Below are 17,126 nucleotides of genomic sequence, written 5' to 3'. Positions count from 1 at the left end.
TGGGGCTCCAAGTCACCAATTTGGGGAGATTTGGGGCTCCGAAGCCCCCATTTGAGGAGATTTGGGGTCCAAACCCCCCATTTCGGGACCTTTTGGGGCTCCAAGTCACCAATTTGGGGAGATTTGGGGCTCTGAATGCCCCCATTTGAGGAGTTTCTGGGCCCAGAACCCCCCATTTTGGGACCTTTGGGGCTCCAAATCACCAATTTGGGGAGATTTGGGGCTCCGAAGCCCCCATTTGAGGAGGTTTTGGGCCCAGAACCCCCCATTTCGGGACCTTTTGGGGCTCCAAGTCACCAATTTGGGGAGATTTGGGGCTCCGAACCCCCCATTTGAGGAGGTTCTGGGCCCAGAACCCCCCATTTCGGGACTTTTTGGGGGTTCCAAGTCACCAATTTGGGGAGATTTGGGGCTCCGAAGCCCCCATTTGAGGCGTTTCTGGGCCCAGAACCCCCCAGTTAGGGAGCGGGCAAAGCCCCGGGGGGCGATGGGGGCCCCCGTTTACCTGGGCGCAGGGCCTGGGGTCCCCTTCCTCGCCGCCCCCTTCCTCGCCGCGCTCCTCCTCGCCGGGCTCCCGCGGAACTGCCACTTCTCCACCCCAAAAAAGCGAAAGTGAAAGGAAGGAGGGGGGGAGGGGCGAGTCAAAGTCAAGGGCTGGGTGTGGCCCCGAGGTGGGGGCTGGGACCCCTCCGGCCTGGTGATGGGGTAACTGGGGAGCCCCCTCCCCAAAATGGGGGGTGGGCGACGGTGACGGTGACGGTGACGGTGACGGTGACGGTGACGGTGGCGGCGATGGCGGCAGTCGATGACCCGGTCGTGGGGGTGTTTTTGGGGGACCCCCCCGAGGGAGGGGGACAATGGGAGGGGGGGGGGGGCTTCGGTGGAGCCCTCGTGGCCACGCCCCCCTTGGACATAGCCACGCCCCCCACTCATAACCACGCCCCTCTTCAGACATGACCCCCGCCCCCTTTGTCTCACACCACTGCACTGGGGGGAACTGGGGGGTGGCAGGGAGGGGCACTGGGAGCACTGGGGTGGCACTGGGAGCCGTGGGGGGTGGCAGGGAGGGGCACTGGGAGCACTGGGGTGGCACTGGGAGAACTGGGGGGTGCCAGAGAGGGGCACTGGGAGCACTGGGGGTATCCATGGAGCCACACTGGGAGCACTGGTGCGGCACTGGCAGCACTGGGTCAGCACTGGGAGTGGTGGAGCGGCACTGGGAGGAGCCAGGGAGGGGCACTGGGAGCACTGGGGTGGCACTGGGAGCACTGGGGTGGCACTGGGAGCACTGGTGCGGCAGTGGAAGCACTGGGTTGGCACTGGGAGGAGCCAGGGAGGGGCACTGGGAGGACTGGGACGGCACTGGGACCTCCACTGGGAGCAGTGGGGGGAGCCAGGGAGGGGTACTGGTCGCACTGGGGGGATCCATGGAGCCACACTGGGGTGGCACTGGGACCACTGGGGGGAGCCAGTGAGCTGCACTGGGGTGGCACTGGGAGCACTGGGGGGAGCCAGAAAGGGGTACTGGTCGCACGGGGAGCACTGGGGGGATCCATGGAACCACACTGGGAGCACTGGGAGGAGCCAGGGATCCGCACTGGGAGCACTGGTGCGGTACTGGGAGCAGTGGGATGGCACTGGGAGAAGCCAGGGAGGGGGACTGGGAGGACTGGGACGGCACTGGGACCTGCACTGGGAGCAGTGGGGGGAGCCAGGGAGGGCTACTGGTCGTACTGGTCGCACTGGGGGGATCCATGGATCCGCCCTGGGAGCACTGGGTCGGCACTGGGAGCACTGGGGGGATCCATGGATCCGCAATGAGAGCACTAGTGCGGCACTGGGAGCAGTGGGATGGCACTGGGAGGAGCCAAGGAGGGGCACTGGTCGCACTGGTCGCACTGGGGGGATCCATGGATCCACTCTGGGAGCACTGGGTCGGCACTGGGAGCACTGGGTCAGCACTGGGAGCACTGGGGGGATCCATGGAACCACACTGGGAGCACCGGGGTGGCACTGGGAGCAGTGGGGGGTGGCAGGGAGGGGCACTGGGAGCACTGGGGTGGCACTGGGAGAACTGGGGTGTGCTAGAGAGGGGCACTGGGAGCACTGGGGGGTGCCAGGGAGGGGCACTGGGAGCACTGGGGAGAACCACAAAATTGAACGGGGAGCAAGGGAGGGGCACTGGGAGCACTGGTGCAGCACTGGGAGCACTGGGAGGAGCCAGGGTGCTGCACTGGGAGGAGCCAGGGTGCTGCACTGGGAGCACTGGGGGGAGCCAATGAGCTGCACTGGGAGCACTGGTGCAGCACTGGGACCTGCACTGGGAGCAGTGGGGGGAGCCAGGGAGGGACACTGGGGGGATCCATGGAGCTGCAGTGGGAGCACTGGAGTGGCACTGGGAGCACTGGGATGGCACTGGGAGCACTGGGGGGGGGGATCCGTGGAGCCATACTGGGGACACTGGGTCAGCACTGGGAGCACTGGAGCCGCACTGGGAGGAGCCAAGGAGGGGCACTGGGCACACTGGGTGCACTGGGAGCACTGGGGGGAGCCAGGGTGCCGCACTGGGAGCACTGGGGCAGCACTGGGACCTTCAGTGGGGCAGCACTGGGACCTGCACTGGGAGCACTGGGGGGAGCCAGGGAGTGGCACTGAGAGCACTGGGACGGCACTGGGAGCACTGGGGGGGGATCCATGGAGCCTCACTGGGGACACTGGGTCGGCACTGGAAGCACTGGGTCGGCACTGGGAGCAGTGGAGTGGCACTGGGAGGAGCCAGGGAGGGGCACTGGGCACACTGGGAGCACTGGGGGGATCCATGGATCCTCTCTGGGAGCACTGGGTGGGCACTGGTCACACTGGGGGGATCCATGGAACCACACTGGGAGTACTGGGGTGGCACTGGTCGCACTGGGGGGATCCATGGAACCACCCTGGGAGCACTGAGGTGGCACTGGGAGCACTGGTGTGGTACTGGGAGCACTGGGTCGGCACTGGGAGGAGCCAGGGAGGGGCACTGGGAGCACTGGGGTGGCACTGGGAGCACTGGGTGAGCACTGGTCGCCCTGGGGGGATCCATGGAACCACCCTGGGAGCACTGGGGTGGCACTGGGAGCACTGGGTGGGCACTGGTCGCACTGGGGGGAGCCAGAGAGGGGTACTGGTTGCACTGGTCGCACTGGGGGGATCCATGGAACCACACTGGGAGCACTGGGTCGGCACTGGGAGGAGCCAGGGAGGGCCACTGGCAGCACTGGGTCAGCACTGGGAGCACTGGTGCGGCACTGGGAGCAGTGGGATGGCACTGGGAGGAGCCAGGGAGGGGCACTGGTCCCACTGGTCGCACTGAGGGGATCCATGGAACCACCCTGGGAGCACTGGGGCAGCACTGGGAGCACTGGGTCAGCACTGGGAGGAGCCAGGGAGGGGCACTGGTCGCACTGGTCGCACTGGGGGGATTCATGGATCCGCCCTGGGAGCACTGGGTCGGCACTGGGAGCACTGAGGGGATCCATGGAACCACCCTGGGAGCACTGGGGTGGCACTGGGAGCACTGGTGCGGTACTGGGAGCACTGGGTCGGCACTGGGAGGAGCCAGGGAGGTGCACTGGTCGCACTGGTCGCACTGGGGGGATCCGTGGATCCGCCCTGGGAGCACTGGGGTGGCACTGGGAGCACTGGGTGGGCACTGGTCGCCCTGGGGGGATCCATGGAACCACCCTGGGAGCACTGGGGTGGCACTGGGAGCACTGGGTGGGCACTGGTCGCACTGGGGGGAGCCAGAGAGGGGTACTGGTTGCACTGGTCGCACTGGGGGGATCCATGGAACCACACTGGGAGCACTGGGTCGGCACTGGGAGGAGCCAGGGAGGGCCACTGGCAGCACTGGGTCAGCACTGGGAGCACTGGTGCGGCACTGGGAGCAGTGGGATGGCACTGGGAGGAGCCAGGGAGGGGCACTGGTCCCACTGGTTGCACTGGGGGGATCCATGGATCCACTCTGGGAGCACTGGGGCAGCACTGGGAGCACTGGGTCAGCACTGGGAGGAGCCAGGGAGGGGCACTGGTCCCACTGGTTGCACTGGGGGGATCCATGGATCCACTCTGGGAGCACTGGGGCGGCACTGGGAGCACCGAGGGGATCCATGGAACCACCCTGGGAGCACTGGTTGGGCACTGGTCGCATTGGGGGGATCCATGGATCCGCACTGGGAGCACTGGGGTGGCACTGGGAGCACTGGGGGGATCCATTGAACCACCCTGGGAGCGCTGGGGCGGCACTGGGAGCATCGGGGGGATCCATGGATCCGCACTGGGAGCACTGGTGCGGCACTGGTCGCCCTGGGGGGATCCATGGCACCACCCTGGGAGCACTGGTGCGGCACTGGGAGCACTGGGTGGGCACTGGTCGCACTGGGGGGATCCATGGATCTGCACTGGGAGCACTGGGTCGGCACTGGGAGCACTGGGGGGATCCATGGATCCGCACTGGGAGCACTGGGTGGGCACTGGTCGCACTGGGGGGATCCATGGATCTGCACTGGGAGCACTGGGTGGGCACTGGTCGCACTGGGAGGATCCATGGGTGTGCACTGGGAGCACTGGGTGGGCACTGGGAGCACTGGGGGGATCCATGGATCCGCACTGGGAGCACTGGGGCGGCACTGGGAGCACTGGGAGCCCCCCCCCCCGCACTACATCTCCCATCGCCCCCCGCGGCACCCCCGCTCCCCGCCCTTTCCCGCCACCCCCGCCTTTCCCGCGCGCGGCCCCGCCCCTCCCCCCGGCTCCTCCCCCCTTCCCATCGCCCCCCGCGGCCGCCGCGCGCCGTCACGATGGAGGAGCTGGGGCTGCTGGGGGAGAAGGCGCAGGTTCGGGGCGGGGGGGGGACGGGACCGGGACCCCCACCCCCACCCATGGGTGCCCCCCCGGCAGGCGCCATTTCGGGGTGCCCCCCCCGGCAGCCGCCATTTTAGGGTGCCCCCCCCCCCCCCCCCGCGTCCCCTCATCGGGAGCCGCCATTTTAGGGTGACCGCCCCCTTGCCCCCCCCCCCCCCCCCCATTTTTGGGTGCCCCCCACCCTTGGGTGCCCTCCCCCCTCCGCGAATTCCGGGTACCCCCCAATTCTGGTTGCCCCCTCTCCATTTCTGGTTGCCCCACACCCCCCCATTTCTGGGTGGCCCCACCCCACCCCTGGGTGCCCCCCCCCCTATTTCTGGTTGCCCCCCCCCATTTCTGGTTGCCCCATCTCTCTCCCCCCCCATTTCTGGCTGCCCCATCTCTCTCTGCCCCCCCCTATTTCTGGTTGCCCCCCCCCATTTCTGGTTGCCCCATCTCTCTCCCCCCCCATTTCTGGCTGCCCCATCTCTCTCTCCCCCCCATTTCTGGTTGCCCCCCCCATTTCTGGTTGCCCCATCTCTCTGCCCCCCCATTTCTGGTTGCCCCCCCCCATTTCTGGTTGCCCCATCTCTCTCTGCCCCCCCCATTTCTGGTTGCCCCCCCCATTTCTGGTTGCCCCATCTCTCTCTGCCCCCCCATTTCTGGTTGCCCCCCCCCATTTCTGGCTGCCCCATCTCTCTCTGCCCCCCCCATTTCTGGTTGCCCCCCCCCATTTCTGGTTGCCCCATCTCTCTCTGCCCCCCCATTTCTGGTTGCCCCCCCCATTTCTGGTTGCCCCATCTCTCTCTGCCCCCCCATTTCTGGTTGCCCCCTCCCGTTTCTGGTTGCCCCATCTCTCTCTGCCCCCCCATTTCTGGTTGCCCCCCCATTTCTGGTTGCCCCATCTCTCTCTGCCCCCCCCATTTCTGGTTGCCCCCCCCATTTCTGGTTGCGCCCCCCCATTTCTGGTTGCCCCCTCCCGTTTCTGGTTGCCCCATCTCTCTCTGCCCCCCCATTTCTGGTTGCCCCCCCCCATTTCTGGTTGCCCCCCCCCCATTTCTGGTTGCCCCCCCCATTTCTGGTTGCCCCATCTCTCTCTGCCCCCCCCATTTCTGGTTGCCCCCTCCCGTTTCTGGTTGCCCCATCTCTCCCCGCCCCTCCCCCCCCCCCCCAGGATGGGCTGCCGGCGCTGGCCGCCCCCCGCCCCCCCACCGCGCTCTCCTTCCTGGTGCCGGAACCCGAGGACCTGGAGGACCTCTACAGCCGCTACAAGGTGGGCGCAGGCAGGGGGTGCGGGCAGGGGGTGCAGGCAGGGGGGGGCGGGCAGGCGGGGGGGGGGACAGGCAGGAGCCCTCCCCGACCTCCGGCCGTCCCAGCAGAAGCTGCAGCAGGAGCTGGAGTTCCTGGAGGTGCAGGAGGAGTACATCAAGGACGAGCAGAAGAACCTGAAGAAGGAGTTCCTCCACGCCCAGGAGGAGGTGAAGCGCATCCAGAGCATCCCCCTGGTCATCGGGCAGTTCCTGGAGGCCGTCGACCAGAACACGGCCATCGTGGGCTCCACCACCGGTGGGTGGGGTGGGGTTGGAGGTGGTCGGGTGGGGTGGGGACGTGGGGATGGGGGGGGGAGGGCTGGAGGTGGCCACGAGGTGGTTGGGGGTGGTGGGGACGTGGGGATGGGCATGGAAGGTTGGGTTTTCCAACCACCACCATGGTCGTGGGGTGGTCGTGTGTGGTGGGGACGTGGGGATGGGCATGGAAGGTTGGAGGTGGCCATGAGGTGGTCGGGTGGGGTGGGGACGTGGGGATGGGGGGGAGGGCTGGAGGTGGCCACGAGGTGGTCGGGGGTGGTGGGGACGTGGGGATGGGCATGGAAGGTTGGAGGTGGCCACGAGGTGGTTGGGGGTGGTGGGGACGTGGGGATGGGCATGGAAGGTTGGGTTTTCCAACCACCACCATGGTCGTGGGGTGGTCGTGTGTGGTGGGGACGTGGGGATGGGCGTGGAAGGTTGGAGGTGGCCATGAGGTGGTCGGGTGGGGTGGGGACGTGGGGATGGGCGGGGAGGGCTGGAGGTGGCCACAAGGTGGTCGGGGGTGGTGGGGACGTGGGGATGGGCATGGAAGGTTGGAGGTGGCCATGAGGTGGTTGGGGGTGGTGGGGATGGGTGGGGAGGGTTGGGTTTTCCAACCACCACCATGGTCGTGGGGTGGTCGGGTGTGGTGGGGACGTGGGGATGGGCGTGGAAGGTTGGAGGTGGCCATGAGGTGGTCGGGTGGGGTGGGGACGTGGGGATGGGTGGGGAGGGTTGGGTTCTCCAACCACCACCATGGCCATGAGGTGGTTGGGGGTGGTGGGGACGTGGGGATGGGCATGGAAGGTTGGAGGTGGCCATGAGGTGGTTGGGTGCGGTGGGGATGTGGGGACGGGGGGGGAGGGTTGGGTTTTCCAACCACCACCATGGCCATGAGGTGGTTGGGGGTGGTGGGGACGTGGGGATGGGTGGGGAGGGTTGGGTTTTCCAACCACCACCATGGTTATGGGGTGGTCAGGTGTGGTGGGGACGTGGGGATGGGCGTGGAGGGCTGGAGGTGGCCATGGGGTGGTCGTGTGTGGTGGGGACGTGGGGATGGGCGTGAGCAGCTGGGGATGGCTACAAGAAGATGTGTTGGGGATGTGGGGACGGACACGGAAGGTTGGGGGATGGCCACGAGGGGACAGGTATCATGGAGACGTGGTGGGCTTGGGGACAACCCTGGTTGGGGATGACACCTGGTGGACAACCCTGTCCTCGTTCTCCTACAGGTTCCAACTACTACGTGCGGATCCTGAGCACCATCGACCGGGAGCTGCTGAAGCCCAACGCCTCGGTGGCCCTGCACAAGCACAGCAACGCGCTGGTGGACGTCCTCCCACCCGAGGCCGACAGCAGCATCATGATGCTCACGTCAGGTGGGCCACCACCGCGTCCTTCTTTTAGAGGAACCTTCAGAGCTGATCCCAAATGGTGGAGAGCGGCTGGACCTGGTCCAGGTCCACCCAGACGGGGTGGGGGGGGGTGGTGGGGCTCCATCCTTGGCCGCACCCATCCCTCACGTTGGATCCTGAGCACCTGCTCTGCTTGGAGATGTTCTGGGGAGGAGGTCGGACCGGGGACTTGTTGTCCCTGCTGTCTCAGGAGAGCAGAGCCATGGGTAAGGTCTACACGGGTGGTGGGGCTCCGTCCTTGGAGACATCCAACCCTCGCCTGGGCAAGGTCCTGAGCGCCCCACCCTGCTTGGAGAAGTTTTGAAGGAGACGTTGGACCAGGGACCTGCTGTCCCAAGGGGTTGGAGCCATGACCAAGGGTGGTGGGTCTCCATCCTTGGTCCCCAGTGACCTGCTCTGGTGGGAGGTGCTTTGGGGAGGAGGTTGGACCAGGAAGGTCTTCTCCTTGTTGGCACGTAAGGATGGAAGCCCGGCTGGGTGGTGGGGCTCCATCCTTGGAGCTCCCCAACCGTCACCTGGGCAAGATCCCAGGAGACCTGGGCTGGTTGGGGCTGTTCTCCGGTGGCCAAGGTAGCCCCGCAGCGCCCTCCAAGGGTCCCCGGCCACCGCGGTGGCCCTGGCGGGTGGCCCCGCTGATGGCCCGTCCCCGTTGCAGACCAGAAGCCGGACGTGATGTACGCCGACATCGGGGGCATGGACATCCAGAAGCAGGAGGTCCGAGAGGCCGTGGAGCTGCCCCTCACCCACTTCGAGCTCTACAAGCAGGTACGACCGCGTGGCACCCCAGGGTGGGGGGGACAAGGGGACCTTTGGTGACCCGCGACGTCACCCCTGGGTGTCCTGTCCCCACCTAGATCGGCATTGACCCCCCGCGGGGCGTCCTCATGTACGGACCCCCCGGCTGCGGCAAGACCATGTTGGCCAAGGCTGTGGCCCACCACACCACAGGTGGGGCACCTCGGGGTGCTGGGGGCACCCGTGGCGGGGGTGGTGGGATCCTTGGGGTGGTGGTGGGGCACCTCGGGGTGCTGGGGTAACCGTTGGGTGGTGGTGGGCTCCTTGGGTGGGTTGGGGTCCTTGGGTTGGCGTTGGGGTACCCCAGGGTGCTGGTGGAGACCTCGGGGTGCTGGGGTAACCGTTGGGTGGTGGTGGGCTTCTTCAGTAGTGGTGGGGGCTTTGGGGTGCTGTGGGGGCACCCTAGGGTGCTGGTGGGATCCTCAAGGTTCTGGTGGGATCCTTGGGTTGCTGAGAGCACCCTGGGGTGCTGGTGGGCTCCTTGGGTTGCTGAGGGCACCCTGGGGTGCTGGTGGGCTCCTTGAGGTGCTGGTGGGTTCCTGGGGGTGCTGGTGGGCTCCTTGGGTTGCTGAGAGCACCCCAGGGTGCTGGTGAGATCCTTGGGGTGCTGGTGGGCTCCTTGAGGTGCTGGTGGGCTCCTTGGGCTCCTGGGGGTGCTGGTGGGCTCCTGGGGGTGCTGAGAGCACCCCAGGGTGCTGGTGAGACCTTGGGTTGCTGGTGAGATCCTTGGGGTGCTGGTGGGCTCCTCGAGGTGCTGGTGGGCTCCTTGGGTTGCTGAGAGCACCCCAGGGTGCTGCTGGGCTCCTGGGGGTGCTGGTGGGATCCTTGGGCACCCTGGGGTGCTGGTGGGGTCTTTGGGGTGCTGAGAGCACCCAAGGGTGCTGGTGGGCTCCTTGGGTTGCTGAGGGCACCCTGGGGTGCTGGTGGGCTCCTCGAGGTGCTGGTGGGTTCCTTGGGTTGCTGAGAGCACCCTGGGGTGCTGGTGAGATCCTTGGGGTGCTGGTGGGCTCCTTGGGGTGCTGGTGTGATCCTTGGGGTGCTGAGAGCACCCCAGGGTGCTGGTGGGCTCCTCGAGGTGCTGGTGGGCTCCTTGAGGTGTTGGTGGGTTCCTGGGGGTGCTGGTGGCCAAGGAAGGTCTGGGGGTGCTCCCAGAGGCACCCCCACCCAGAGACAAGGTCCCAGCCCCTGCGGGTGCCCCCAGCCGCCTTCATCCGGGTGGTGGGCTCGGAGTTCGTGCAGAAGTACCTGGGGGAGGGGCCCCGCATGGTGCGCGACGTCTTCCGCCTGGCCAAGGAGAACGCCCCCGCCATCATCTTCATCGATGAGATCGACGCCATCGCCACCAAGCGCTTCGACGCCCAGACCGGGGGTGAGGGGACGCGGGGACCCCGTGGTGGGGTTCGGGGACCCTTTGGTGGTCGGTGGGGCTTGGGTGGGGGTCAGGAACCCTCTGGAGAACCCTGTGGTGGGGTTTGGGGACCCCTTGGTGGGCCTTGGGTGGGGGTCAGGAACCCTCTGGAGAACCCCGTGGTGGAGGTCAGGGACCTCCTGGTCTTGGAGGTGGCTCCAGGGTGGGGGTCAGGGATGTCCTGGTGTCCCCAGGCCCTTGGAGATGTTGGGGGGGTTCAGGAACCCTGTTGAGAACCCCGTGGTGGGGTTTGGGGACCCCTTGGTGGTCCTTGGGGCTTGGGTGGGGGTCAGGAACCCTCTGGAGAACCCCGTGGTGGAGGTCAGGGACCTCCTGGTCTTGGAGGTGGCTCCAGGGTGGGGGTCAGGGATGTCCTGGTGTCCCCAGGCCCTTGGAGATGTTGGGGGGGTTCAGGAACCCTGTTGAGAACCCCGTGGTGGGGTTTGGGGACCCCTTGGTGGTCCTTGGGGCTTGGGTGGGGGTCAGGAACCCTCTGGAGAACCCCATGGTGGAGGTCAGGGACCTCCTGGTCCTGGAGGTGGCTCCAGGGTGGGGGTCAGGGATGTCCTGGTGTCCCCAGGCCCTTGGAGATGTTGGGGGGGTTCAGGAACCCTGTTGAGAACCCCGTGGTGGGGTTTGGGGACCCCTTGGTGGTCCTTGGGGCTTGGGTGGGGGTCAGGAACCCTCTGGAGAACCCCATGGTGGAGGTCAGGGACCTCCTGGTCCTGGAGGTGGCTCCAGGGTGGGGGTCAGGGATGTCCTGGTGTCCCCAGGCCCTTGGAGATGTTGGGGGGGTTCAGGAACCCTCTGGAGAACCCCGTGGTGGGGTCTGGAGACCCTCTGGTGTCCCCTGGTCCTTGGGGTGGGGGGACCCAGGGCACATCAGCCCCCCCCCCCCCCCATCTGTGGGGCCAGGTCAAGGGGGTCCTTGGGAGGGTGGTGGGTGCTGGGGTGGGGTCCCTTGGGTCTCAGTCGCCCACCCACCGTGTCCCACCCCTCCACCGCAGCCGACCGGGAGGTTCAGCGCATCCTCCTGGAGCTCCTCAACCAGATGGACGGCTTCGACCAGAACGTCAACGTCAAGGTGGGGGTCCCAAGGGTGCCGGGGGGGTCCCATGGGTGCTGGGGAGGTCCCAAGGGTGCCGGGGCGGTCCCATGGGGGTCTGAGGGATGCCATGGGGGTCCCATGGGTGCTATAGGGGTCCTAGGGCTGCTGGGGGGTCCCATGGGTGCTGGGGAGGTCCCATGACAGTGGAAGGTGCTGGAGATGGACCTCATCTGCTCCTGGGGTCCCGTGGGTGCCATGGGGGTCCCATGGGTGCTATAGGGGTCCTAGGGCTGCTGGGGGGTCCCATGGGTGCTGGGGGGTCCTAGGGATATTGGGGGTTCCCATGGGTGCTATGGGGGTCCTAGGGATGCTGGGGGGTCCCATGGGTGCTGTTGGTGTCCCATGGGTGCTATGGGGGTCCTAGGGATGCTAAGGGGTCCCATGGGTGCTATGGGGGTCCTAGGGCTGCTGGGGGGTCCCATGGGTGCTGGGGGGGTCCTAGGGATATTGGGGGGTCCCATGGGTGCTGTGGGGGTCCCATGGGTGCTATGGGGGTCCTAGGGATGCTGGGGGGTCCCATGGGTGCTGGTGGGGGGTCCCATGACAGTGGAAGGTGCTGGAGATGGACCTCATCTGCTCCCGGGATCCCATGGGTGCTCTGGGTGTCCCATGGGTGCTGTGGGGGTCCTAGGGATGCTGGGGGGTCCCATGGGTGCTATAGGGGTCCTAGGGATGCTGGGGAGTCCCATGGGTGCTGTGGGGGTCCCATGGGTGCTATGGGGGTCTGCGGGATGCCAGGGGGTCCCATGGGTGCTATGGGGGTCCTAGGGATGCTGGGGGGTCCAATGGGTGCTGGGGAGGTCCAATGACAGTGGAAGGTGCTGGAGATGGACCTCATCTGCTCCTGGGGTCCCGTGGGTGCTCTGGGGGTCCCAGGGTGCCACGCGGTGACGGTGACACCCGTGTCCCCCACCCCCAGGTGATCATGGCGACGAACCGGGCGGACACCCTGGACCCGGCGCTGCTGCGTCCCGGCCGCCTGGATCGCAAAATCGAGTTCCCTCTGCCCGACCGCCGCCAGAAACGTCTCATCTTCTCCACCATCACCGGCAAGATGAACCTCTCCGAGGAGGTGGACCTCGAGGACTGTATCTGGGGACACGTGGGGACACCACGGGGTGGCGGGCTGGGGGACGCGGGGGTGGTGGGGACCTCAGCAAGGTCAGCAAGAGCCACCGGCAAGGTGGGACCTACCCTCCCTGGGGTGGCCTGAGGAGGTGGAGATCCCGTGGGGACATCGGGGAACCTGGGGAGATGTCAGGGTTGGGGACAGCAGGGACCCCGGGGAGGTGTCAGGGTTGGGGACGCCATGGGGACATCAGGGACCTCAGGGAGATGTTGGGGTTGGGGACCCCATGGGGACATCAGGGACCCCGGGGAGATGTCAGGGTTGGGGACACCATGGGGACATCTGGGACCCCAGGAGATGTTGGGGTTGGGGACATCAGGGACCTCAGGGAGATGTTGGGGTTGGGGACCCCATGGGGACATCAGGGACCCCGGGGAGATGTCAGGGTTGGGGACACCATGGGGACATCTGGGACCCCAGGAGATGTTGGGGTTGGGGACATCAGGGACCTCAGGGAGATGTCAGGGTTGGGGACCCCATGGGGACATCAGGGACCTCAGGGGGTGTCAGGGAGCGTTGGGGACCCCATGGGGACATTGGGGACCCCAGGAGATGTCAGGGTTGGGGACAGGAGGGACCTCAGGGAGATGTTGGGGTTGGGGACCCCATGGGGACATCGGGGAGCCCAGGGGACATCAGGAACCCCAAGGAGATGTCAGGGTTGGGGACATCAGGGACCCTGGGGAGATGTCAGGGTTGGGGACGCCATGGGGACATCAGGGACCTCAGGGAGATGTTGGGCTTGGGGACCCCATGGGGACATCAGGGACCTCAGGGGGTGTCAGGGAGGGTTGGGGACCCCATGGGGACGTTGGGGACCCTGGGGAGATGTCAGGGTTGGGGACACCATGGGGACATCTGGGACCCCAGGAGATGTTGGGGTTGGGGACAGCAGGGACCTCAGGGAGATGTCAGGGCTGAGGACCCCATGGGGACATCAGGGACTTGAGGGGACATCAGGGACCTCAGAGGGTGTCAGGGAGGGTTGGGGACCCCATGGGGACATTGGGGAGCCCAGGGGACGTCAGGAACCCCGAGGAGATGTCAGAGTTGGAGACCCCATGGGGACATCAGGGACCCAAGGGGACGTTGGGGAGCCCAGGGGACGTCAGGAACCCCGAGGAGATGTCAGAGTTGGGGACCCCATGGGGACATCAGGGACTTGAGGGGACATCAGGGACCTCAGAGGGTGTCAGGGAGGGTTGGGGACCCCATGGGGACATTGGGGAGCCCAGGGGACGTCAGGAACCCTGAGGAGATGTCAGAGTTGGAGACCCCATGGGGACATCAGGGACCCAAGGGGACATTGGGGAGCCCAGGGGACATCAGGAACCTCAGGGAGATGTTGGCGTTGGGGACATCAGGGACCCCAGGGAGATGTTGGGGTTGGGGACCCCATGGGGACGTCGGGGACCCAAGGGGACGTTGGGGACCCCACAGGGACACTGGGGCGGGGGGTGAGGACCGCAGGGGACAACGAGGACTCCACAGGGGACGTTGGGGACGTCAGGGACCTGAGAGGGGACGGGGGGACCCCGGGGGATGTCAGGGAGGGTTGGGGACATCGGGGAGGGGACATCGAGGAGGGGACGTTTCCTTCACCCACCCCCCCCAGATGTGGCGCGGCCGGACAAGATCTCGGGGGCCGACATCAACTCCATCTGCCAGGAGGTGGGTGACAGGGGGACGCGGGGACACAGGGGACACCGGTGCCGCGGCCCTCCAGGAGGGGTGACGGCAAGGTGGCACGGTGACACGGGTGCCGTGTCCCTCCATGGCAGGGTGACAAGGAGGTGACACAGGTGCCATGTCCCACCATGGTGGGGTGACAAGGAGGTGACACGGGTGACACAGGTGCCATCTCCCACCATGGCAGGGTGACAAGGAGGTGACAAAGGTGACACAGGTGCCATCTCCCACCATAGCAGGGTGACACGGGTGACAGGGGTGCCATGTCCCACCATGGTGGGGTGACAAGGAGGTGAGAAAGGTGACACAGGTGCCATCTCCCACCCTGGTGGGGTGACAAGGAGGTGACACGGGTGACACAGGTGCCATGTCCCACCATGGTGGGGTGACAAGGAGGTGACAGGGCTGCCATGTCCCACCATGGCAGGGTGACAAGGAGGTAAGAAAGGTGACACAGGTGCCATGTCCCACCATGGTGGGGTGACAAGGAGGTGACACGGGTGACACAGGTGCCATGTCCCACCATGGTGGGGTGACAAGGAGGTGAGAAAGGTGACACAGGTGCCATCTCCCACCCTGGTGGGGTGACAAGGAGGTGACAAAGGTGACACAGGTGCCATGTCCCACCATGGCAGGGTGACAAGGAGGTGACACGGGTGACAGGGGTGCCATATCCCACCATGGCAGGGTGACAAGGAGGTGAGAAAGGTGACACAGGTGCCATCTCCCACCATAGCAGGGTGACAAGGAGGTGACAAAGGTGACACAGGTGCCATCTCCCACCATAGCAGGGTGACAAGGAGGTGACAAAGGTGACAGGGGTGCCATGTCCCACCATGGCGGGGTGACAAGGAGGTGAGAAAGGTGACACAGGTGCCATCTCCCACCCTGGTGGGGTGACGAGGTGACAGGGCTGCCATGTCCCACCATGGCAGGGAGACAAGGAGGTGAGAAAGGTGACACAGGTGCCATGTCCCACCATGGTGGGGTGACAAGGAGGTGACAGGGGTGCCATGTCCCACCATGGTGGGGTGACAAGAGGGTGACAAAGGTGACACGTCCCTCCATGGCAGGGTGACAAGGAGGTGACACAGGTGCCATCTCCCACCATGGCGGGGTGACAAGGAGGTGAGAAAGGTGACACAGGTGCCATGTCCCACCATGGCAGGGTGACAAGGAGGTGACACGGGTGACAGGGGTGCCATGTCCCACCATGGCAGGGTGACAAGGAGGTGACAAAGGTGACACAGGTGCCATCTCCCACCATAGCAGGGTGACAAGGAGGTGACAAAGGTGACAGGGGTGCCATGTCCCACCATGGCGGGGTGACAAGGAGGTGAGAAAGGTGACACAGGTGCCATGTCCCACCATGGCAGGGTGACAAGGAGGTGACAAAGGTGACACAGGTGCCATGTCCCACCGTGGTGGGGTGACAAGGAGGTGACAAAGGTGACACAGGTGCCATGTCCCACCATGGTGGGGTGACAAGGAGGTGACACGGGTGACACAGGTGCCATGTCCCACCATGGCGGGGTGACAAGGAGGTGACAGGGGTGGCCCGGCAGGCGGTCCCCACGGCGGCGGGGGGTGACGCGGTGGCCTGTCCCCAGGGCGGCATGCTGGCGGTGCGGGAGAACCGGTACATCGTGCTGGCCAAGGACTTCGAGAAGGCCTACAAGACCGTCATCAAGAAGGACGAGCAGGAGCACGAGTTCTACAAGTGACGGCTCGGGGACGTTGGGGACACCCGGGTCACCCCCCCCCCAATAAACCTCCCCCCTCCCCACCCGCCTGCCCTGCGTCTGCACGGGGACGGGTTGGGGACATGGGGACGGGCTGGGGACATGGGGATGGGTTGGGGACATGGGGACGTCCTTGGGGACACGAAGACATCCTTGGGGACATGGGGATGGGTTGGGGACACAGGGATGGGCTGGGGACATGGGGATGGGTTGGGGACAGGTTGGGGATGTCCTTGGGGACACGAGGATCTCCTTGGGGACATCCTTGGGGACACGGGGATCTCCTTGGGGACATGGGGATGGGCTGGGGACACGGGGACGTCCTTGGGGACATGGGGATGGATTGGGAATGTCCTTGGGGACATGGGGACGGGCTGGGGACAGATTGGGGACGTCCTTGGGGACATGGGGACGGGTTGGGGACACAGTGATGGGTTGGGGACATCCTTGGGGAGACAAAGACGTCCTTGGGGACACAGGGATGGGATGGGGACATGGGGACGGGTTGGGGACATGGGGATGTCCTTGGGGACATGGGGATGGGCTGGGGACACGGGGATGTCCTTGGGGACATGGGGATGGATTGGGAATGTCGTTGGGGACATGGGGACGGGCTGGGGACACGGGGACGTCCTTGGGGACACGGGGATGGGTTGGGGACAGATTGGGGATGTCCTTGGGGACACGGGGACAGGTTGGGGACATGGGGATGGGTTGGGGACATCCTTGGGGAGACAAAGACGCCCTTGGGGACACAGGGATGGGATGGGGACATGGGGACAGGTTGGGGAGGTCCTTGGGGACATGAGGATCTCCTTGGGGACATGGGGACATCCCTGGGGACACGGGGATCTCCTTGGGGACACGGGGATGGGCTGGGGACACGGGGACGTCCTTGGGGACACGGGGATGGGTTGGGGACAGATTGGGGATGTCCTTGGGGACATGGGGATGGGATGGGGACATGGGGACGGGTTGGGGACAGGTTGGGGACATCCTTGGGGGCACGAGGATCTCTTTGGGGACACGGGGATGGGCTGGTGACACGGGGACGTCCTTGGGGACATGGGGATGGATTGGGAATGTCCTTGGGGACACGGGGACGTCCTTGGGGACACGGGGATGGGTTGGGGACAGATTGGGGATGTCCTTGGGGACACGGGGATGGGATGGGGACACGGGGACGGGTTGGGGACATGGGGATGGGCTGGGGACATCCTTGGGGAGACAAAGACGTCCTTGGGGACACAGGGATGGGCTGGGGACATGGGGACAGGTTGGGGACAGGTTGGGGATGTCCTTGGGGACACAAGGATCTCCTTGGGGACATGGGGATGTCCTTGGGGACACGGGGACGTCCTTGGGGACATGGGGACGGGCTGGTGACACGGGGA

The 17,126-nt window shown here is 66.0% G+C and overlaps 2 protein-coding genes across 2 annotated transcripts in view; one reads left to right on the top strand and one right to left on the bottom strand.

Annotated features, from left to right (window-relative positions):
- Window positions 1–626, bottom strand: part of LOC148052801 (E3 ubiquitin-protein ligase rnf213-alpha-like) — a 45,655-nt gene extending 45,029 nt beyond the window's left edge. Inside the window, exon 1 of the mRNA XM_087778595.1 lies at window positions 506–626. The gene's annotated coding sequence lies outside the window, so the exon portion shown is untranslated. The remainder of the gene's footprint in view (window positions 1–505) is intronic.
- A 4,194-nt stretch (window positions 627–4,820) lies between these two features.
- On the top strand, window positions 4,821–15,776 carry PSMC4 (proteasome 26S subunit, ATPase 4). The gene is made up of 11 exons (XM_087778585.1): window positions 4,821–4,871; window positions 6,053–6,151; window positions 6,258–6,444; window positions 7,679–7,825; window positions 8,517–8,626; window positions 8,716–8,809; window positions 9,858–10,025; window positions 11,072–11,148; window positions 12,092–12,260; window positions 13,917–13,972; window positions 15,601–15,776. Exons 1-11 carry the CDS (start codon window positions 4,836–4,838, stop codon window positions 15,712–15,714), a joined length of 1,257 nt encoding a protein of 418 aa, XP_087634711.1. The 5' UTR covers window positions 4,821–4,835; the 3' UTR covers window positions 15,715–15,776.
- Window positions 15,777–17,126: the final 1,350 nt, after the last annotated feature.

This window comes from Nipponia nippon, unplaced genomic scaffold, assembly GCF_047370975.1.
Source record: "Nipponia nippon isolate SJK-2023a ecotype South Korea unplaced genomic scaffold, ASM4737097v1 scaffold_44, whole genome shotgun sequence".
NCBI classification, from domain to species: Eukaryota; Metazoa; Chordata; class Aves; order Pelecaniformes; family Threskiornithidae; genus Nipponia; species Nipponia nippon.
Note: the sequence above shows the minus strand (reverse complement) of the source record. Positions and strands in the feature narration are given on the sequence as shown.